The sequence below is a fragment of the Lampetra fluviatilis genome, chromosome 6 (genome assembly GCF_964198595.1).
Source record: "Lampetra fluviatilis chromosome 6, kcLamFluv1.1, whole genome shotgun sequence".
In the NCBI taxonomy this organism is placed as follows: Eukaryota; Metazoa; Chordata; class Hyperoartia; order Petromyzontiformes; family Petromyzontidae; genus Lampetra; species Lampetra fluviatilis.
In genome coordinates, this window is record NC_136280.1 from 13060329 (window position 1) to 13085066 (window position 24738).

The 24738-nt window shown below is 46.9% G+C and overlaps 1 protein-coding gene across 3 annotated transcripts in view; it reads right to left on the reverse strand.

Moving 5' to 3' along the window:
- Window positions 1–9495: 9495 nt before the first annotated feature.
- The window catches only part of LOC144933162 (polyamine-transporting ATPase 13A3-like), an 82953-nt gene continuing 67710 nt past the window's right edge, over window positions 9496–24738 (reverse strand). For all 3 annotated transcript variants that reach the window (XM_078857766.1, XM_078857767.1, XM_078857765.1), the window contains one exon: window positions 9496–20966. In XM_078857766.1, coding sequence (XP_078713892.1) covers window positions 20775–20966 — 192 coding nt within the window. In that variant the 3' untranslated portion in view covers window positions 9496–20774. The remainder of the gene's footprint in view (window positions 20967–24738) is intronic.

The following is a 24738-nucleotide window of genomic DNA, read 5'->3' on the forward strand; positions in this document are numbered from 1 at the left end:
CCGTTACATCACCAACTGATGATGGTGATGGCGGTGGTGACTGACGTTGATCGTAGGGATGATGGCGATAGTGGTGATTATGGTGATGATGGTGAAAGTGGTGACGTTGATAGCAGGGATGATGGCGACGGTGGTGCTGGTGATTATAGTGATTATGGTGATAGTGGAAATTACGGTGATTTAGTGATGGCAGGATTATGATGGTGGTGACGTTGCTAGTAGAGATTATGGCGATGGTGGTGGTGAAAGTGGAAATGACAGTGATTTAGTGATGGCAAGGGCGATGATGTGGTTAATTTGGTGGTAGGGATCATGGCAATGGTGGTGGTGATTATTGCGAAGTTGATGATAATGGTGATGTTCAGTTCTGCTGGTGATACAGCAAATCTAACTGTGACGGTCCCACCTGATGACAGAGACTTCTGTTGCCACCGAAACGTCGTGATTTTTTATTATTTTATTTATATTATTACTTTTATTAATTTTAATTTCAATTTTTTACCTACGTGACTTTACCGAAAAAACTAAGAGGTGGAAAGAGTGCTAATTGCCGTGGTGACGACGGCCGTGGTGATGAAGACAAACACTCTTTTCTACAAACTTCCTGGATTGTTCTGAATGGGCCACAATTGTGGTCGTCATGCCTCCTTGCCTTGAACATTTGCTCTCCGGGCGGAACTCTGCCGACGAGACTCAGAAACTTGAAACCGATGCAGGGGTTTGCACGCTTCGCCAAATGCCGACGGAGAACATTTGGTCCGCAAGGTACCTGGGGCTGGTGACCAAAAATATTTTCTCGTGCTGTATTTTTGTTTGGTGAAACAGACTATTTTGTGATGATCACAATTCCTCTGTTGTGTAATTCTGTGCGGTCAAGAGTATTTACCAAGTTGTGTTCTACTCCGCAATGGATCAAAGTGATGACGACGACGACGACGATTAATCTGTGCCACTATAAATGGGTGGCTTCACGTGGGTGCACAGGCAGCCGGATGTAAGTGTCATTCGCAAAACTCACAAAGACAAAGATCCCCCGTATAGCCTATACGTAGACTGTTGGAGCAAGTGCTGTTAGCGAGCACAAATTTAGGCTGGCATGCCGCACGAGGGGATGATGTGGCCAGGCCATTCCCGGTCGCCTTTGTCTCCCCAGTGCTGTTTTTCTTTAATTTTTTACACATTGCTGATTATATTCTTGGTTCTTTCGGTAAAGTCACGTAGAAGGGAAATAATAAAAATATTTTATTATTTTATTATCGGTAAAGTCACGTAGAAGGGAAATAATAAAATATATTTTTTATTATTATACTTTATTATTTCCCTTCCACGTGACTTTACCGAAAGAACCAAGAATATGAATCCCTGCAGTCACGAAAGCTTTAAATCAAAACATTGCTGATTGTTCGACCATTGTGTGTATGTCAAGCTGGGCGGTAGTGGCGACGCACGCCTGTAACCCGGCATTGTGGAGGCAGCGAGGGTTGGTGGGTCACACAAATATTGGGACATTCCTTTCCCGTGGACGTGTCGATGAGGTGCCATACCCTGGCTCACCAGGAGAAGGCGGTACAGCAAGTGGCATAATCACCTTGTGTTTCTATCTGTACGGGCATAGAGTGTTTCCCCCTCGCATGCGTGGGGTTTCTCCGGGTGCTCCGGTTTCCTCCCACTCGTCTAATAAAAGTTTATAATTAATTGGCTGAATTTTTTTTGTATAATTAAAAACCCCAATGTAGCGGCAGGACCCTCCTAAAAAAGTCCTACGACTCAGTGTGGCTCTCCTGGATATATATAAGTAAATTGTTATCAATTACATAACACTAAATTGGAATTCTAGATTTGAAGCTTTCGTGACTGCAAGGATTCATACTCTTAGGATTTTTTCGGTAAAGTCACGTAGGTAAAAAATTAAAATTATTTTATTTCTATTATTACTTCTATTAATTGTATTTTTTACCTACGTGACTTTACCGAAAAAAGCCTAAGAGTAATAAATTGGAACTACTAAAGTTAATCCACATCAAGTGGGTCGGCAATCTGCGGCTCCTTACGGACTGCTTCGTGACGCAATGTCCGTGCTTATTTATTCACATGCATTGAGTTTTGTACCGAATTCGAAAACACATGGCTCTTCTTGTTATTTCGGTTTGCCGACCCCTTGGGCTACATAGACACGAAGCTGCGGTCATGAGAATAAACATAATAATAATATACTCTTAGGTTTTTTCGGTAATAATAAAATAAAATAATTGTAATTTATTATTTTATTTCTATCATTACTTAGATTAATTTTTTATTTTATTTTTTACCTACGTGACTTTACCGAAAAAAGCCTAAGAGTATGAATCCTTGCAGTCACGAACGCTTCAAATCTAGAAATAATAATAATGATACTACGTGTGTGATGAACTATTCTATTCCTCCAGCGATGTCACCGCAGGGCCACTCCCATCCATCTTTAATGGCCTTGTAAATCCGCAGCTGGACGAGGGCCTCCCATCACGCCGCGCGGGTTCGCAGGTGCTATTTTGACCATACTTCACCAAACGCTGGTCAGTGCGGGTCGGTGAAAGGTGACGGATTGGGGGGGACATAGAAGTTGGACGCAACAATCGACTTTGCTGCACTGCCCTCTGCTGGCCACAACATCGCCCTGCTTCATTGGAACCTCATTTGCCAGTAAAATATGATAATTGTTTTTTTACCTTTCTATCGGGCAACAAAACTGACACCTTTTTTTTACAAGGAGTCATGTTTACATAGACCACAATAACTCTGATAATGTGCACTGTCCGTGCACATTATCAGAGTTATGTTTTTGTTTGCATTATGACTGCAGGTATTGTGGTCTATGTAAACATGACTCCTTGTAAAAAAAAGGTATCAGTTTTGTTGCCAAATAGAAGGGTAAAAAAACTATTATCATCGCCCTGCTTATTAATCTGAATGCTACTCTTATTGTACCGTTTAGTTGATCGTCTCGTCGCATGGTGGGGTAAAGTGTGGGTGATCCCACTTCTTTCAAGACGTCTGGCCAGCGTGGAAGAATAGGCCAAAAACACCCTCCAGAGGGCCCTCCCTCAGGCGGAGACCCTCAATCCGCAAGCAGTGGAATGGGCAATGCATTTCAGGGCTGCGCTTTTGACCATCACCTGGAGGCTAATGTAGTGCATAAAACTGTTCGTACGAGACAGAATAGATCGAAACTACGTAAACGAGTCGATTAAAACGACATAAAAAAATAAGTATATATTTTTTCCAATCGAATCTTAACCTCCAAAGTGTGATCAATCCATTACATCTCTGGAGTCGGGCGGGCGGGGGGGGATGCAAATCAGTGCATGCCAACACCCCCCCCCACGTCCCCTTGCCAAGCGCACCCCCACATGCGTCATGGTGGAGTCCACAGTACATTAGTGATGACGTCGGTCCTAATCAGAATCCTCTTAGCCACGGATCAGGACAACTTACCACTATGTACATTATGCATATTGTGCACTGTGTTCTGTATATGCCCTTGCATATGGGGCATAAGCCTAAAAACGCCCGGTGCACGTACGTGTTTATTTTATGTACACTACTGGGCACACGTGTTGTGTGTATACACACATTATACAAACTACACACACACCATGTGTGTGTGCGCGCGTGTGTAACAACATGCACACCATACATGTGTACGTGCGGTGTGTGTGTAGTGTGTACTGACAGAATCTCAATAGACTGCATCATTTAACCAGAATTCTATGCGATCTATATATCACAACGAAACAATGTATATGGGGATACTGCTGCATTGGCAATGGTGCACGGAGCACAGAAAATACGCTTCTTCCCTGGTCTCTCTACTGTTGAGAAGGGCATTGCCCGAAACGTCGACCATTATATACTTAAATTTCGATTTAAAGCTTTCGTGACTGCAGGGATTCATCTTCTTGGTTCTTTCGGTAAAGTCACGTAGAATGGAAATAATAAAAATAAAACATAATAAAATCATTCTCACGACGTTTCGGCCACAACGCAAGCAGCCGTCCTCAGGTGGCGAATTATTTTATTATGTTTTATTTTTATTATTTTATTATTTCCATTCTACGTGACTTTACCGAACGAACCAAGAAGATGAACATTATATACTTTTCATTTTAAGAGCCGCAGTGTTTTTGACAAATGTGTCGCGGGTCAATTTTTTTTTTACATTTCAAAACATTCACCTACTCCAGTAAATAAACCCCAATTAGTGGGATGTTGATGATGACGAAGTTCCAGTGACCACTGCCATTCTCAGACGGACACCATCAAAGACGTGCGATCACATTTGGCCGCACCTATTAGTTGAAGGCATTACACCCGGTGACGAAGCGCCTAAATTGTGCATTGATTGAGTCCTCGTTATTATATTCATGCATTCGGACTGAACTTATTACAACAACAAAATGGACACGAACAGTAGCAAATGGAACGGAAGCTACAACTAAAACGTTATCAGAGCATCGGAGGAGAGATGCATGCCGGAAACTGCATTGGACGGGAGAGAGAACGAGGAACGGCTCACGGATCAGGGTTGTTGACACGATGGGAGAAAGGGAGCCATCGCTGTTCAGGACGTTGCCAGAAGTCCACCGGTGCACTGCTATCGTGGTTTTATTTATTGGTATTGTTCGTTGTTCTAACGTTCTGACCCCGTGCCCCACTGGACATCTGTGAAAATGAGCTTTATAGCTCATCGGATTCCTCCCGGAGGATAAAGAGCCCGATCCCGAATGGCAGGTCAAATGGGAGGAAATTGCTTATGGAGGACGAACTGAACCTGGGAGACGAGGTGAGGTCGCGCGTTGACAAAACGGGACCGATTCATCTTCTTTGAATCTTTCGGTAAAGTCACGTAGAAGGGAAATAATAAAAAAAAAATAAAACATAATAAAATAATTATCACGACGTTTCGGCCACAACGCAAACAGCCGTCCTCAGGTGAAGAACAGGTCTGTCGGAAAGACAGCGTCTGAAGGAACACCACCAGGCTTGGCAGCGTATATTTAAGCTGGGTTGGAGGGGGAAGAGCGCCTTGACAAATGAATTTGCATATCAAGAGGAATTTAGCATATTTATGGGAAATGCAGATATGGGATTAGTCACTACTTGTGGAATGCGTAGGAGGTGGCCGGGGAGAATTATTTTATGTTGTTTTATTTTTATTATTTTATTATTTCCCTTCTACGTGACTTTACCGAAAGAACCAAGAAGATAACGTAGATAGGTTAAAAAAGATAATTTAAAAAATAAAATAAAAACCACGGATTCGTGTGGTTTTGCGAGACCCCCGAGGGATGGTTACGATGTGGAGGGGGGGGTGGAGGTCTTCGTCCAAACAGCGGATAGGTCCTGGCCGTCGTTGTTGACGACAAAGTGAACATTGTGGCAGCACGGCGCACTTTGTTTACGGACCTCGGTGACCCCCAAGTTCGATTGCCAGCCATGGCAAGTGGCGAGTGACATCTGGACCAAGGACTGAGCCCTCTCGCTTCGCGTGTGGTCGAACAACCCCTTCGGCCGGCACCATCGTGGAGACGCCTTCATCAAGCATTCTATTGACAAAGGGCTGTACATACGCATACGTTTATTGTTATGGCACAATTATAAAGTTGTTGCGTGTTATGCATGCATTTATGTACGTATGCACGTGTATACATTTTGCAATATAACATGTGCCGTGCATGCGTGTGTATATACGTACACGCGCGTGCGTGTGTGTTAGCTACTAATGCTACATTAACTCCCATTTGACCCAAATAGCCCTAAGGAGATTTTGTGATAATCCTGGTGTTCAACACACACACACTCGTACGCACTCTCTCTCTCTCACACACACGCACACAGGCAGGCAGGCAGACGGACACATCCGCTCACGTTTGTGCGCACACCATGCGATCGCACTCGTCACTTTTGCCACAGCGGCAACACCTGCGCCGCTTTCACCTGGGCCACTCACCCGCATGCCGACCCCCCAGCGTGGTGCGTGGTGCAACCCATCGCGCGTGGTGCAACCGATCACACGTGGTGCAACCCATCGCACGTGGTGCAACCCATCGTACCTCCGCACGTGGAACGCGACGCTTGCGACTGTAAACTCTGATTTGGGTGAAATTTCAGGAACCGTCACCGTTTTGGCAACATCACTTGTACAAAGTGGAGGTAACCAGGTGAAGAGGGGTAATTGCTTCCCCCCTCCCCCCCGACCTGAAATACCAAAACAATATATTTGTTATATTTACCAGAGAAAATATGTTGACTTTCTTTCTCTTTAATCCGCGAGTAGAGAAGCCGTTGCCCCGCAACGGAAAATAATAGAAATCTGTAATTGTAATACTCTTCTCGCAATCCTGTACTCGGGGCACTACAAGTAATTAGCTTTTTTTACGTAATAAGATGACAAGGAGATAATATGTATGGCGAGGTTTTAAAAAAAATCTTTAAGAATGTAAAGAGTATTCTGGCAAAATCATTACGTTCATAATAGGACAAATTGAAAATTAAGAGGCAATTTTAAATGAACAGTGGTCAGTCTTCTCTATTCGTTACACTCACATCTTCTGTGTACCTATCAATTACTCACCTTTTGCCCGTCCAAGGACGGGTGTATTGCAGTAAATCTGAAACTTGCAAGCGAAAGGCAGACCGCGACGTGATATTCATTGCATCAATTCGTGTGCAATTTGTAAGGGCGCGGTGACACGTATTTAATTTAAAGGTTATAATCCATTGTTCATCATGACGTCCTTTTTACTTCGATGTCTCAACAGCGTTACGGACATCGCGTGACGTGAGGGTTCTGCTTTTGTAGTGAGGGCTGTAAGGTTACGCTGAGGAGGGGGGAAGAAGCGCCTCGCCCCCCCATGTGGAGTGACGTCACCCGCTAATTAATATTAATGGCGGGGGTCGGGGTCCATGTGGAGGACGTCACCTGTTCATGATTATTAATGGTGGCTGGTCTACATGGAGTGACGTCACGCGCGTTACACACAGACATTCTTCTCAATTATTTTCCACATTTCTTCTTTCGCCGTTTCAATGCAATTCAGTGTTTATGTGAGAATAGGTTTTCCCTTTTTTTTCTGGAAAAACAGGTGTTAAGATGTTAATACACCAAACTGAAATCTTTTACAAGGAAGCATGTCTGCATTAACCACAATACTTGTGGTCAGAATGCAAAAAACAAAACTCTGATAATATTTGCATTGTCTTTGAAACTGATTGGTCCACACCAGAGACAGCTTTCTTGAGTCTCAAAACGGGGTTAGACCAGAGGACGCCAAAAGGCGCGAGACGAGGCTCAAAAGAAAGCTGTCTCTGGTGTGGACCAATCAGTTTCAAGGACAATGCAAATATTATCAGAGTATGTTTCTTGTTTGCATTCTGACCACAAGTATTGTGGTTAATGCAGACATGCTTCCTTGTAAAAGGTTTCAGTTTGCTGTCTTAACATCTCAACACAACTGTTTTGTTGCCAGAAAAAAGGGGAAAACCTATTCTCATAATTTGGTACTGGCAAAGGAGGTCCCATGACGTCAGTGTTGATTTGTTACACGGAAACAAATCCTGTTTAGCCAGTTACCCAGCTAGTTTCGGCGGCAACGACCCGCAGCAGGCACGAACGACAGTTGTCCCTTACTCTTTCGGTAAAATCACGTAGGTATAAAATAAATAAAATCACGTTTCGATCGCAACACAAGCAATCATCATCAGGTGGGAAAACCACAGCAAGAAAATTCAGCAAAAATGTTCTTGCTGTGGTTTTCCCACCTGGTGATGATTGCTTGTGTTGCGATCAAAACGTCGTGATTTAATTTATGTTACACCTACGTGACTTTACCGAAAGAACCAAAAAGTATGGATCCCTGCAGTCACGAAAACTTCAGCTCTAGATTGACAGTTGTTCCTGTTGGGGTGGATAAGAACCCAGCCAGCAACCAGCGAGAAAACATCTAAATATAGATAATTTAAAACAATATATCCGCCTCTGACTCTTGATTAAACAAAAACTACGCGCGTGAGCTATTGTTTACCAATGCGTGTGAACGTGCAAATTATTTTATAAATTGCCTTTCGTATCAAATTATCGCAAATCTCTGCACATGAACAAAACTACACTCGCAAGTGTCGCGAAAATCCGATCGAAATACTGGATAGTAAAATCAGATGCTAATAATAATGGCGACTACACTCCAAATACATTCGAGATAACACATTCCTGCGGAGGGAGCTGGTAGGAACGTTGGGTTGCTCGGTCAATGGCCAGGGTCAACGGCGGCGTGGTGTATTCCGCGAATATGCCCGACTGTGAGGGCGGGCACAAACCGGCGTGAGTAGGTTAAACGTTGAGTTGTATAAGAGCACCACGGGGTGACCAGCCCCTCCCCACCCAGCCCCACCCCACCCAGCACCACCCTCCCCACCCAGCCCCACCCCTCCCACCCAGCCCCACCCTCTCCACCCAGCCCCTCCCCACGTGGAGCTCCGACATTTTAAATTCAAATCTAGACTAGAAGCATCCATCGGTGAAATTCCGCAAATCACATATTTTGCTTTTATATCACATCCATATATTGCATTTATTATAGTTAAAGTGGTCATTATTAGTTCATTCTATTTTAAGATGCTCCAACGTCTCAGGATTCTATCTCCATATATATAAAAGGCAAAGTTGTGATTATGTGTGTCTGTTCAAAATGTTTAGCGTACTTCCCGACATGCAACAAACTTGAAGACACAAATTGAGAGAGACAACACAGAGACCCAATGCCTCTGTGTCGAGGCCTTGTGTGTCTGTCTGTATGTCTCTCAAATTTATTTCTACCTGATGACGGTAGCTTGTGTTGCAATCGAAACGTCGTATTATATTTAATTTATTTTCTTACTACGTGACTTTACCGAAAGAACCAAAGAGTAAGACATAAAACATCAAGACAGACGAGCAAAGTGGTTTGGTTAAACTGAATTTAATATCCTTTGCGATTATTTTGTGCGTGGCTTCGACTGCCAGGATCTTACTGTATCCATTGTACACACCTCAGGTACTGTACACCTTGTTCCCAGAGCATCTTTAATTACATTTCCGCACAACCCTTCAGACTCCACACACAATAGGGCAAAAATTAAATACATCGGCAGACATAAAAACACAAATCCAAGCCAGCAGTGAAGATTTGCAACTACAGCTTTAAAATGTTAAATGAGTCAGAACGTCAACTTTAAAATGTTTTATAATACAGCGTGTGAACATACTCAGTCGGTTCCCCTCACGTCGCCGGGGCTTCGTAACAACGGAGGCAGAAAGAAACAACAACGGCGCTCATCTTCTTGGTTCTTTCGGTAAAGTCACGTAGAAGGGAAATAATAAAATAATAAAAATAAAACATAATAAAATACAATTCTCACGTTTCGGCTACAACGCAAGCAGCCGTCCTTCACCTGAGGACGGCTGCTTGCGTTGTAGCCGAAACGTCGTGAGAATGATTTTATTATGTTTTATTTTTATTATTTTATTATTTCCCTTCTACGTGACTTTACCGAAAGAACCAAGAAGATGAATCCCTGCAGTCACGAAAGCTTTCAATCGAAAAAAAACAACAAGGGCGCTGTTTAATTCTTGACCACTTTGCATAAAAGATACCAAATATTCCGGTGTGACGAGGATGGTCTCCGTGGTTCCACAAAGGCTGTCCCCGGTGTCATTGGCCTCCCCGCCAAAGCATTTGCAAAAAAAAGTGCTTTCTCTCTGTTTTTTTCAAGTGGAGAGTGCAAAGCAGATGGGGGTGGAGATAGTGCCTGAGGGTGGGTGAGACAAAGGGAGCAACTGCCAGCCCACCATGTGTCCCGGTTGAGCCAACCGGGATGTTTGGTAGCTTTGTGCATAATCCCACGATGAACCGGGAATAAAAATGGAAACTTTCCGACGTCATTCGCGAAGCTGCCCACTTTGCTCCAGAGGTCGCAAACGGGTTTTTATTCCGTACCCGTACCCGGCCGCACCAGGGTCGCAAACGGGTACGGGTATCGGGTACCTGATTGCGACCTCTGGGATGAAGCCATGTTGCAGGCGCGGTTGGGTTGATGCTAGGAACTTGAATTGTGAGAAGAGACAAGACGTTGGGAAATGAGTGACAAACAGTTACTCACGAGTGACTCACGGCCTACCCGTACCCGGCCGCACCAGGGTCGCAAACGGGTACCCGTACCCGGCCGGGTACGGGTAGCCGGGTATCGGGTAGGGTAACGGGTATCGGGTACCCGGTTGCGACCTCTGCTTTGCTCCTCATCCAAGCTTGAATGGTGATCTCGAACGCCAAGTTGTCACGTCGCAATGGTGCCTGTACGACTTCCCGTGGCTCAACAATTTTCTCGGCGTTTCGTCCAGTCGTATAACGATCAATTCAACAAATGTATTGATTTTGAGTCACAATTCGAATCAAGAATTAAGTGTAATGCGTCCCCCTCGTGGCTTCACAGGGTGACGAACCTATCACATACAACTTATACAAATCAAAATAAATATATTTTTACACACGCGATTCGATGCATGTATTGTGTACTTTCAAATTGATACTGACAATCCGTTATGCTGTTACCAACCTTAAGATTGTTTTTCTTATTCAGAGTATAGGTGTTTTTCACGGACTATATCACAATGATGTAACCGGTGAACTGCATGATGACATAATTGCTGATATAAGAAACTGCACCTCTGAAAACATCACCAAGCGCCATTAAATTTGCATGTAAATGATTTTCTCATTTATGTGGATTACAAATTGACCAAAATTAAATGGGAAAAAGTTATTGCTTCGATTAATACTCACTTATTTTAATAAACAGGCGGTCTCCGGCTTACGACGGTCCAATTTACAACGTTTATATAAGTCCAGCATAGATCGATTCACCACGCAGAAACTTGACTTACGACGCATCTTCCGACATGACTCAGAACAGATTTGAACCGTCAGTCTGGTTTCCGATGTCACTTGGCGTGACGCTTTTATCCTCACGTGTTTTTGTGAAATTTTACCTATTAAACCCTGTTAAATATGGCCGATAAAAGGAACAAAAATACACCGGCAAATGATGTTCCTCCCGTTCCTACCATCTTTGGGAAAATAGGGTCCCGATTTACGACGGGGTGTCAAGGAACGCATTGTGTCGTAAAAGCAGTAAACCGCCTGTAAGACTTTTGATTTAAAGTGTTCGTGACTGCAGGGATTCATATTCTTGGTTCTTTCGGTAAAGTCACGTAGAAGGGAAATAATAAAATAATATAAATATATATTTTTATTGCTTTATATTTATATTATTTTATTATTTCCCTTCTACGTGACTTTACCGAAAGAACCAAGAATACGACTGTAAGACTTTTAGGAATTTTACTGATGTATAAACATGGTAACAACAATAAAACATCGCTAACGGTTCGCAACGAACGTCGACCGACAAAATTCGCGCCGATCAATGTCGCAATGCGAGTGTGAACCCGACTGAGCAGCTCAACTTATTTCCCAGGTGTGCCCCGCAGAGCGGACCCACAGTAGACTCTCGATTAACCCCCGCTGGTTCATTCATCATTCATCCCCACGAAACCAGCTTGCATTTGTGCGATTAATTTTGCTGGCTAGAGTGTTCATGTACTCAAGCCTTAGGAGGCACATACACTCAGCATGTAGGCTGCGACAGATGCGATCGTTCATCCAACAAAGCTGGTAACAACTTTGCACGCAGTGACAGAGCGTGGTTGGCATGGGACCTGGTCCAAGGAATGAAAAGGGGGGGGGGGGGAGGCGTCCTATCGAATTTCCCAACCGCCTTGGTCCCCCCCCTTCTCCAGTCAGTAGGGTCCGGTGTACAAGCTGCACCGTCTGCACACTCGATAGCTCCGCCACTGTTCCTCTTACTTGAATCGGTTAACCGAAAGTCTAATGTTCTTCGCCCGAAGCGCAAACCCCACGTTATGATGGGACTCAAAAACAGTTAAAATGTGATTACGAATAAGAAAAAAAAGCCAGGACTTTAACCAACGCTAATTGCGTAAAGCTTGCATATTTCATCATTAAAAATGGTAGAGGTAAACCGTGAACGCGCCGGCCACGGCCTGTAAGAAACAATCTAGAGAACATGAGACGACATCCGTTGACGGTGACACCCAAGGCAGGGTGGAGAACCAATTTTTTTTCTTACTGATGGGCGAATAGGACTTTCAAATCCCCTTTGATGGACAACCACACATTGACACACACCTCGCTTGCTTCCGTCACTGCAAGACTTACAAGTCACAGAAGTGACTGGGCCTCACTAAAATTAAAAACAGTTTTGGCAGGTCAAAAGCATCCCCCCCCCACGTAGGACCCGATTAATGCAGCCAAGGTGCCTGCAGTGGCGGATAAATATCGTTTCAAAGTAGCGGGTGTCACGTGGCCACAGGCCGTATGTATCGGAATCATGGGCCGTAGGTCGCCTACGCCTGGGCAAAGAGAATAAATTCAAGAACAGATGTTGAGCAGCAACAGGGCTGTATAAGTTGCCACGCGGGGCGGCAACACAGCACGATGGTCACAGCAACAGTGTCTCTACTACTGACGACAGTTGTGAGAACCGGACTTACGGGGTTTTTTTTGCGTTCAAAAGGTGTTCCCGTGTGCCGCTCGAATCCATCGCACTTGACGACCGAGCGTGGATTGACGAGATGTTTTTGGCGACGTTAATAAAAAGCATTTACGTTGCACACGTTGCACAATTCATGCCCATTCTGAAAATTACGTCAAGAAATACATTTGATTTCGATCAAATAAAACATGCATAGTCGGCCCCAGACGAGTGATTGACGGATTGCTACTTCATTGGCTGGCTGGCGATTACACACCGACATCTGATTGGACAAAGTAAGCTGGGGTATGGAGTCCTGATTGGTCGGCTATTGCTCAACTAAAATACTTTGATATTCCTTCCACATTCTTATTTTGACCAAAAAGGTCACAACGCTTTAAAACCATCGAGTGTGGACAAACATATACATTGTAAATGCAAATGATTGAAACTTTTTAAAAATAATAATCTCGGCAAAAGCGAATAAATATGCCACCTAAATAAATAATTAGCTGAAAGCTTTTAATTGAAGAGAGCTCGGAATTCTCATTATCTCTTTATGTACATAAAAAAAAATATTAGAAAACAGGAAACTGTGGGCGCTTGTAAACTGCCTCCGATGACCTCGGGTTCGCAAGCCCTTTAAGAACAGCTGACGGACGCGCCTGGCATCCACCAACACCGGGGGCCAGTGCTAGGGGGACAAAACTGCAGGTCACAGTCCTGTTCACCGTGGCGCTTCTAGAGGGGAAACAGTGCCGCACTTGAATGATTGCTGAGGAACACTTTTAACCCCTTTCCCGTTCTGAGGTGTGAGTGCCATTCACCGCTGAATTGCGCAACGCACAAGCAGTTCAGCGTTCACTTTATTTAGAGAGGCATAGCGCCGTTGTTTTTAAAGACATTGTACTCACCGCAGATAACTCTAGTCACACGACCGCACTATGATAGCTGGCGCCAAACTATGCCAAACTCCCTCCCGCCTGACCTTTCACCTCCGTTTTTGTGCCGATGACGTACGTACGTACACACATACGTCATCGGAATGGGAAAGGGTTCAACGGTACAAACTCCCCGCGGACTTCGAAGCGATTGTTGGACAGATAACGTACGAAGTCGACTCCACAAGCACCGAGACAAGTTCACACCCTTGCGCTAGGAAGGGCAATATAAAGAGCGTTGTTTTATCTCCTGAACAAATGTGGATTTACGAGAGGAGATTTTTGCACCAGGTGGCTGGGAGTGGGGTTGAAGTTGCCTCGTGCTCGATAGTGATTTGCGCGATCGAGAGTCGGCTGGGCCGGTCATGACGAGGGGAGACCCGCGTCTTATTTTTGGATGGGAAAGTTGACGCCATAAGTGAGCGGCGGTTTCAGGGTCTCGTTAGATCTTCATCCAAGTCCTGAGCGAGTGCTCTGTGCAACATAATAGGACTCGAACGTTCTTGTCAACAGAATAGGACTTAGAAATGTCGCCAAAAGTACGGCAAGCACCTCGCTCTCCATCCGAAAATGTGCCACTACCCTGAAAGACAACCTCCGACGTTCAAACTTAACAGCAAAACCACAGAAGTGGCCCTAACCGTTACCACAACACTAACATGCACGAGCAGCCCACTGGCACTCACACCCAACCTTGCTCTCGAACACCAAACACCGCACTGGAAATCGAGTCACCATAGCCAAATCGTCAACCTTAATCCTAACTTTGCAGCTCTTATCTGAACGATCAGCTCACTGGGACAGCAGACACCACAATCTGGGGCTCATCTCTAAGCGACAAAACAAGGCTCGTCCCACAGTAAGGACTGGACTGGCAACAAGATACATCTTTTTGTTGTTGTATGCCCCCAAAATTCTAGGAAATGACAAAAAAGCAAACCTTAGCAATGATTTTTACTGCTTGCATATGCGGACTCGTTATTGCAGGTGTTACCAATGGCGGAGCCAGGATTTTCAGGTAGAGGGGGCAACCCCTCCAGCAATGAAAAATGATAGAGGAGTTGTTAGTAAGTGAGGACTTGTCCTTTGCTTTTGATTCGACGCGTGTGCGGCGATGGCGCAGCCATCGATCGAGCGTCGAATTCGAACCGCGTCGTGTGATCGGCATCGCGCTCGCTGAAGGTGGATGCCTTCAGGGAAGTCGTGTGCTGTATACGCAACTGCACACAATTCTGAGTCACTTATAACTGCTTTGACGTTACTTATTGCCAAATATGGACTCGGACTATTGTCCTATCATCTCAGAGTCCCTGGCACATAATAATATGCTACATAGTGGCAGTGGGGGTCGCAAAATGCCGATTTATTACTAATAAACCCCAATGATCCGATCGAAATTAGGGATTTCGATCGGATCATTGGGGGGGGGCATGTGCCACCCCACCCTCCCCCCCCGCCCCCACTGGCTCTGCCAGTGGGTGTTAGGATATTATTGGCAATGCTATTCTTGAGCTGCGTCAGTTGCGAACGGCGATTATTACGTCTTTAAGTTTCTATTCGCTGACGATTCAGTTTCTGTGCGAACTATCAATCTTGACTGTATTATTTCACCATGCAGGTACCCCATGCAGGTACAGATATTCCATGCAAGTGGGAGTTGCACTGTATCTTGTTACCACGTATCGAGCGTGATTGATTTATATATATAATTTTAAAAATCCATAAATTAGGGTATGTGTATAACTGTACATAAATAAAGTAGTTTTTGCAATTTGTGCTTTTACAATCCGGCGCGAGATTTGAAATGGGGATCTATTTATTTATTCAAGCCTGAATCGGCGTGACCTGCGCAGTGCACACTTGCGCCAAAATTCAGTTGCGGATGCAACAACAAAAATATCGGCTGTGAAAAATTTTATGAATTAAAAACATAAGGGGAAGAGCACCTCCCACGGGCCAATTTTGAGAATGTTTTTTAAAAATATTTTTTCGCGGTTGAGACATCAGCGAAACATTCACTCATTACACACACGCACACAAAAACACGTGAATTTAAATAATATTAAACTGTAATAATTTAAATAATCTGACAGTGATAAAAAAAAAAGTAAAGTTAAAAACTGATCGTGTGGACATGGGTAAACGTTGCAGGTCAACAGAGTTCTGGTTCCACGCAGGAATTCAAACCCTCCCACGAACCTTACCAGACTCGTCTTCATTTAACTTAAATCGACAGCCTTGTCCTTGTGTGCGTCTTTTTAGAAAGAAAAAAAATCGCACAGTCCAGTGTTATCCATCTAATCTGAAATCATAACAAATAATATTCATTTACTCAATGTAAGCTAAACGAGCAGTGTATGCAAAGTGTAAATGAAACATCACTCGATCGGAACCGAGAATTTTATGGCGATGTGGAGATGAACAATGTAAAACTCCGGTTCTGTACCTGGAGACAAAATCTGGGGGGGGGGGGGCTGGTTGCTTATTCCAAGTGATAAAAACCGGGGAGTGGTGGCCACCTTCCCGTAGCCCGCGGGAGACAAGGGCAGTCGTGTGGAGCGACAGTGCACAGGCCCCCTCCCCCCTCCCCCTATTATCCACTCTTCTCTTCACCCTGCAGAATCCCACAACCGCACACGGCGCTAAATCTAATCCCTGTTGAGATTACCTCCTCGCTCCTCCACACCCTCCCTCTGTCCTCCGTGGACGATCTAACGGGGGGGGGGGGGGGGATGTAAAGTTCCACCCCCCCTCCAAGCTATGCCTCCTAATGTTTTATTTTAAGAGTTGTGTGGTTCAACGGCACCTGACGAATCCTCAATTGAACTTATTACGCCGATGGTTGGTTAATGCACCGATTTGAACGTGTTGCAAGGGTATCGTTTATTTGTGTGTACAATAGTTTACGCAGTTACGTCAAGGCCAATTGATGTCAATGAGACTGCAGAGATGAGAAGGTCAAAAATAACAAAAAAAGATATTCTTCAACTGAATTGTGAATTAGAATCGTGGCAATTCATCGGATTGTGGGCGATGAATCGCTAGACGTCGACACCTCGCGTCGTCCCTGTTTCGCCAGGTGGTAGAAGTGGGATTGGGATACGTTTGGCTTGCAGCGGTGCGCATGAATAGAAACCGTAAATTGGAAACGTGGGCACGCTATTGAAAATGATCGACATCCGTATCACGAAGAAAAAAAAACAGATCGGGAACTTAAAAGTTAAATCTTGAGAAGAACATTCGCATTAAATTACTCATAAATTACGCAACACTGAGACACAGACGCACGCGCTCACAAATCGGCCAGCCACATCTCACTCCCCTACACCCCCCCCACCCCAGGGTGAGCAGAGCCCAGCTGAGCTGCGCTCGTAAGCGCTCGCCCTCTAAAGGACGAGTATCCGTGTCCTTCGGATCGCCGAGTGGCGCGTTAAGGTGCTTACCCAGCTTTCTAATCTCCGGCACGGCTCGTCCGATTACGATCCTAGGAGGAACGATACGTGTTTCGTTCCGACTGCCGCTTGCGTTTTCGCGACAGTGCCGCTGTGCGGCTCCCCCCGACAAACGTTTCCCGGCTCGTGACGCGTGGGCGCGATGTCTGACGTTTCGTCACGGGAACCGAATTAATTCGGACGTCGTGCGAAAAAAGGACACGCGGTACAAACCTCGAAAATGCATTGGAGGTCTACTATGGGTGTGTCTCTCTCAGGGTCCCAGGTAAAACTCGCCCGCAGAAATGTTTACGGTCATGTCGGACAGCCCCAGTTGGAACACATATTTTTTTTGGCAAGGCATCCTAAAATCTGGAGACATCGTGTTAAGCGTCGGACGGTCCGGTAACCTAGTGACCTCGGCCTGTGTAATCGCTTTGTGGACCTTAGATTTGCACGGCCGGTTGCCACAGTTCGAGGGTGTTTGAGGCTACCGGCTGTCAATCATGCTGCCATGCCCGCTCACGCACGCATACACTCGCCAATAGGCGGTGTGTGCAAGGTGGGGTGAGTTTTACCAGAATGCCTTGCAGCTTATCTCCGATGAATCTGAGCTTGTACCAATTTGACAACTTGTCTGCAATTGAAAGCGGCTGCCGTCATCTTCCTGTGACTGTACCAACAAAGGGGTGGCAAAGTGGTGGTGCTGCTGGTAGTAGTTGTGGTTGTGGTGGTGTCAGTAGTTGTGGTGGTGTCGGTAGTTGTGGTGGTGCTGCTGGTAGTTGTGGTTGTGGTGGTGTCGGTAATTGTGGTGGTGCTGCTGGTAGTTGTGGTTGTGGTGGTGTCGGTAGTTGTGGTTGTGGTGGTGTCGGTAGTTGTGGTGGTGTCGGTAATTGTGGTGGTGCTGCTGGTAGTTGTGGTTGTGGTGGTGTCGGTAATTGTGGTGGTGCTGCTGGTAGTTGTGGTTGTGGTGGTGTCAGTAGTTGTGGTGGTGCTGCTGGTAGTTGTGGTTGTGGTGGTGTCAGTAGTTGTGGTGGTGCTGCTGGTAGTTGTGGTTGTGGTGGTGTCGGTAGTTGTGGTGGTGTCGGTAGTTGTGGTGGTGGTGTCGGTAGTTGTGGTGGTGGTGTCGGTAGTTGTGGTGGTGTCGGTAGTTGTGGTGGTGCTACTGGTAGTTGTGGTTGTGGTGGTGGTGCTGCTGGTAGTTGTGGTGGTGTCTGTAGTTGTGGTGGTGATTCAAATGGTGGTAGTGTTGGTGATATCAGGTGATCGTGATGACGGTGCTGCTTGCAGTGCTGATGCAGATTGATGCGAGACACAGTGGTGGATGTGCACTAACGCTGGTAGTAGTGGTGGTGGTGGTGGTTGTTGTCGGGCCAGCAGCACGCATGCACTAGCTCTCGCTTCCCCAGTGATGTACCGAACTGGCCACCCCCGTCACCACTCGCGTTAAGGTATGAGTCAAGCCATGCCCCCCACAGCTCCCCACACCCAACAGGAGGCCCAGACGCTGCCCACGGGCTCACGTAACAAACATGCGAACGACGAATCACGCCCGGGGGGCGATTAAGCCGCAGGTTCTCGACGAATCGAGTCTCTGCTCACCCACATTAATCACAAGTCCGTGAACACGCCTTGTAGTTGCACTGTGGCCGACTCGAGCGACGGATTCGTACCCCTGGCCTCCCCCGATTCAATGCCGCGTGGATAAAAGCGATTCGCGGTTCCGCGGACACGTTTTTGGCTTCCGATTTTCTTTCACGAAACCCGTAAAAGTGAATCCCGTAACCAACACGTCGGAGGATACCGCAACGCAGTAACACGAGGAGACGCCTGGCCTTGTCGACACGTATCCGTGACCTGCGCCTCTGGTTGTCCCACACGAATTTCGGAGATTTATCAATGAAAAAAATGAATTTAAAGTGACTTGCAGGCATGGCGATGACATGGCAGCGTGATCACTCGAGTGCGATGGTTGCGTTCCTGACGGCCGTTTTAAAGGCGTTTTTTTTTACTTTTACTTGGTTCCAAACTCGTGTCGGCCAGCCCGGGACACACACTCGTACACCACCTGGGCATGTCGTTACAAGATCAGAGTGGTTTGTTTTTTGCGTTTGTATGTTTCATTAAGAGATACATGCACATCGATGATATCCTTGTCAGACGTCTCCCAGGCTCGTGATTTGAGCGGCGCGATTCAAGAAACTTGCGCAGCACTTCATTTAAAAAAGACAAACTAAAATTAAAATCGGTCTCCACCGTCAAACTCTAAAGAGGAGTGCTAGGCAGTGCTCTCACCTACGTTACTGGTCCTGAGCCAGTGGTATTAGAATTCAATTCCGTGTTACTTTGGCAGAGCCCAGTCCATTCCACAAATAAATACACCAACAAGCCGCCAGTGGCTTCACTGCACAAGACAGAGCAGCCTCTCCAGGCGGTGCTCATTTCCTATCAACCCCAGAGTGATGATAACAATGATAACGATGACGACGCCGAGTGAGGATGATAACGATGTTGAACGGGGACCACGACGGCGATGGTGGTATTGACGGTGCTGACGACACCGATGATGAATATGAGCGTGACGAGCGACGATGCGCACGAAGGTGACGAAGGCGATGATGGTGACGACGATGACGATGGGGCCGAGTCAATCCCGACCTCACCAGTGGAAGTCTCACTACTCTGAACGAGTCAGCTCAATGTACTAAATGACTTTCTTTTAAATTATATAGACCACCTTTCTTTGAACACGCATGTTGATTAAAACAATGTACACGTGACGATGCAAGTTTTTAAAAAAGTTGTGGGATTTTGTCAATCCAACTCAGATCCTAACAATTAAAAAAATTCTGGACGAGGCAACAGGAGCTGGTCAAATCCGGAGGGACGAAGATAAACCCCCTTCCACTGTCCGGATCAATGCAGCTGGTGGCTTCAAGTCATAAAAACATGCGGAATTGGGAGCGGGAACAAGATCGGGATCGGAGCTGGCGAGCAGAGGTCCAGAGTCCAATGCCAATGCAGCCGCAGTGATTCAGAAAAAAAATGTCGGGAAGCAACTGGAATTGTGCAAGTGGGTGAGTGTGCGTATTATGGACGTGTGCGTGTGCGTGCGCATCCAAGTGCTCGGGGTGATGGTAGGTTCATGGCTTTGCACCAATGGAGTTGGTGTGGCACCAACGCTGTGCAATGTGGGGCCACGGAATCCTGCGATCAGACCTGCTGTGTGTCTGTACGCTGATCTCTTCGGGTGGGTTGGTGTATTTGTATTTGCATGTGTGGATTTACGTGCGTCCAGTGTGTTTGTGCATCCTATCTTGTGCTTGCATGTCTATGCATAATTGCGTACGTCTGTGCATGACTAAACACAGCCGTGTGTTAGTCCACGATACCAGGCCAAACATTCACCCGTCGGTACCACCTGCTGTGGCAGAGCTTTTGTGGTTCCAATTCATTTACGTGGTCAGTAACATCAGAAGTGAGCAGTTAACTATTGGCCGAATAATTAAATCGGCACAATTAGAGTCTGGCTACCTCAGCTGGTACTGACTGCTGCTCGGGGCCCATGCACTACGTGTATACCTAAGCGCGCGTACATGTTTAGAATTGTGCACGTACGCTTGTGCGTCTGAAGTCAGTGTGCGGTTTTGCGCAAGTCTCTGTTCTCGTGCGTATGCATGTCTGCGTGTGTCCGTACACGTGTTGCGTTTGTTCACAAGGGTCTGTCCGTAAGCGCGTGCATCGTGTCAGTGCGTGCGTGCGTATGGCGGGGGGGGGGTCACGTGACGGCGTGCAGCGCGGCTGCCTCGTCGGGCGCCTGCGTCGTCACGTTGACGGGCGGCCAATCGGGGTCCTCCATGAGCTCCAGCGCGAGGCGCTTGTAGCGCGCCTTGGCCGCGCTGCCGCCCGGCCGCAGCAGCCGCTGCAGGCGCACGCCCAGGCCCGCGTCCCACAGCGTGGACAGCGGCAACTGCAAAAGGCGCCACGCACGCGGCCCAGGCACGTGGTCAGATCGGGTGGGCGCCGGTGGGTGGCCGGTCCATTCAGTCACATTCATTCAGACATATTCAGCTATTGGTCAGCTGGCCGGGAGAGGCAGTCCATCCAGTCGATCTGTCAAACAGACGGGCAGACTGTTATTCAGTCCGTCAAGACATGCAGTCAGTCAATCACCCAGGGAGACAGTGCATTGGACAATCTGTCTATCTATCAGTCCATCAGTCAGCCAGACATTCAGTCAGTTGGTCAGTCAGCTGGTTGGGCAGTCAGCTGTACTACGGCATGGGTTTCCGTGGTTGTGATGGATAGCTGTTCGAAGACATCTTGGGTTGGACCCCGCGTGTTGTTCAACACAAGCTTCTGCACGAACAAGTTCCCAGCAATGTGAAGCGAAACGGTGGACATCGTGCGGAGCGGTAGCACGCTACAACCGGAAAACACGTCAGAGTCAGTTGGGCGGGCGGTCCGTTGGGAAGGCAGAATCTTAGTTTGCCCGTCTGTCAGTCAGGAGGAGATTGCAGATAGACACACAAGGGAGTCAAGCCGGGAAGACAGGCAGGCAAGCAGGCAGGCAGGGCGTGTTTTAACCGGTCATCCACACTCCTGACATGGTGCGTAGTAATGATGGCAAGCCGGCCTGTTAAGTCATTCAATTGGGTCAGGCAGTCAGAATGTTGACGCAGAAACGTGCCGACAGCCACACCAGCCAGTCAGTCATTCGAGTTCGTCAGTCAGCCATGCAGGCAGCCGTTCAATGATGCAACCAGTCAGCCGTGTCATCAGTCAGCCATTAAGTTTGTTAGTCAGTGGTAACCAGACAGTGTTGGTCAAGGCACATGCAGGCGACCACACAAGACAGCGAGGCTGTTAGTCCACTAGTCATTCAGAATGTCGTCACTTGGCAATTGGCGCATTCGTCATAATGTTCACAAAGGGATCTCGCGACTGCCACATCAGGCAGTAAGGGACCGTCCATAAATGATGTCACGCGATTTTGGAAGATTTTTGACCCGCCCCCCCCCTTCGTTACACGACGTCACAAAAAGTCAGACCCCCCTCAAATATGACGTCACAAAGCTCTGCCCCCCCCCCCCCCAAAACATGCTTCAAATCGCTTTAAACTATTGTCATTGTAGTGCGTATTTAATGTGGCGCTGCACTCTGATGTTGTAGAAAACATTTATCAACAAGTCAATTTAATTAAGTGGAACGTGTTGTCTAGATATATTTAAAGTTGCGCATTTTGATGTGACGTCACATTTCTCAAACCCCCCCCCCTCGTCACACATCGTCACAAATGTCTGACCCCCCCCCCATAGGTGCGTGACGTCATTATGGACGGCCCCTTGGCAGCTGTCACACGGGCAGTTGATTGCCCAATCAGTCATCTGCAGCTTCAACAGAGGAACTTGTCAACATTCGTGAAGGTAAATAAATAGTTGGCCAACCAGGTATATTAAAGAATAATGTCATCGTTAATTTAATCATCCAATTCAAAACCCTGGACTTCCCTTGATAATCACTCAAAAACCCAGAGACGTGCACGCAACCTTGCTGCTGTACTGCCACCTCCTGGTCACCTCGTAACTCTGCAGTCTGAGCATCGGCTCACGGTGACCGCTCATGTGACCCCCACCCACCCCCCACCCCCGCAGCATCCTAAAGCACCTCGCAGGCTTACGGCGCGGGCAGTGCGAGAGCGGCTACCAGTTCTGCTGTAATACAAAACCCTCACATCCGTCTCCGCTCGCCTGCCTCCACACACCCGCACTGACCAGCGCGGCGTGGGGGAGGGGCCTTCGCCCAGCAGTGGATTGACAAAACGGCCAAGTCACACGCGTGTAAAACCTCCTAACGTGATCCACCAACCCAACTGCCAATGGATCGGATTAAATGCGCCTGTTCGGCATCTCTTCGTATGTATATATATCGCCAATCCCACAGAAACAGTCGATTCGTAGCCCAAATGGCAATTTCAGCAGCTGGCCGGCGCGCGTATGCACGAGCACGATTTGTGCGGACGCACCGAATGCGAGAGAGCGAGTGAACGAGACAGCGCGCATCTCCTGATAATCGCTTTAGCCGAGATTTAGAGCAACAGAGAACCCAGACCCAACTGTGCCACCACCCCTCCCCCCTCCCCTCCCTCCCTAACCTAGCTGCCACTAACTATCCAGCACTACCCCACACACTCCCAGTCTCCACATACACCTTCTAGATTTGAAGCTTTCGTGACTGCAAGGATTCATATTCTTAGGTTTTTTCGGTAAAGTCACGTAGGTAAAAAATTAAAATTAATAAAAGTAAAATAAATACAAATTTAAAATCACGACGTTTCGGAGGCAACACAAGCTTCCGTCTTCAGATGGAACCGTCACAGCATGATAGCTGTATCAAGTGAGATAATTTATTTACTTATTTTACTTTTATTTTTAAAAAAAATTTACCTACGTGACTTTACCGAAAAAGCCTAAGAATATCCACATACACCGCCATGGCCAGTAGGACAGAACATAAGCACGCACGCAGGTACACACGCTGGAACGCATGGGGGCATGGGGGGGGGATGCATGCACACAGGCGTGTGTGTGTGTGCAAACACGCAGGCAAGCACACGAAAGCAAGGGTGCAAAAGTGCTTCTTAGTGCAGCGCATTTTGCAAGCTGCTAAGTTAATGCACAAGAATGCGCCCACATGCACAAGCGTGCACACACACAAATACCCGTACATGCTGTGTTGGGGCAGCTTTGCAGGCCGGAACCGCACACAAGAGCGTGGGTGTTGGCCAGTACCAAACTGACCGCCTCTGTTTCCCACAATGCGGATGTCTACACATGGCACCAGGTACTCATTTAAGGCCGAGTCAACCGCAAGGAGTCTCAAGACCGGTTCTAAGAGCACTTGCCATTGATTTTAGCTATGGTCGGGTATTGAACTCAAGTTTACTGGGATTGTGGCGAAGTGCACAAACCCATATGCCATTGCTCCACCCAACAAAGATAAAGATCCCCCATATAGCCTTAACAGACTGTAGGGTCAAGTGCTGTTAGCGAGCACCTATGAAGGCCGGAACGGTACACGAGGGGGTGGGTGGCCAGCACCACGCCCGGCCGCCTTCGTCTTCCCAGTGGCAATGTTTACACACCGCACCAGGTACTCATTTGAGGCTGAGTCGACCTAGGGGAGGCCCGGGACCGGTTCAGATAATCGTCACTGGCGTTGGCCATGAGGCGGGGAATTAAACTCAGGTTGCCGCCGGGTTCGTAGCGCGGCACTAAACCACTTCGCCACCGCTCCCCATACACGCACAAGCACAGAAATATACACGCAAGTGGCCACACTTGCACATACATACATGCACACACACACAAACACTAGCCAAAACACACACACAAGTGTGGGATTGTTTGCGCTAAGTGACTCCGGCACCACTGCCTCTGTGCATGGTTATGGTCACTCCGAGTCGACGTGACAAGTTGAATAATCAACTGACGGGAGCTCATCTTCTTGGTTCTTTCGGTAAAGTCACGTAGAAGGGAAGTAATAAAATAATAAAAATAAAACATAATATAATAATTCTCACGACGTTTCGGCCACAACGCAAGCAGCCTTCCTCAGGTGAAAACCAGGTCTGGCGAGGCGCTGACTTTACCGAAAGAACCAAGAAGATGAATCCCTGCAGTCACGAAAGCTTTAAATCGAAATTTGACGGGAGCTCATGAAGAGTGGTGCAGGCTCATCAT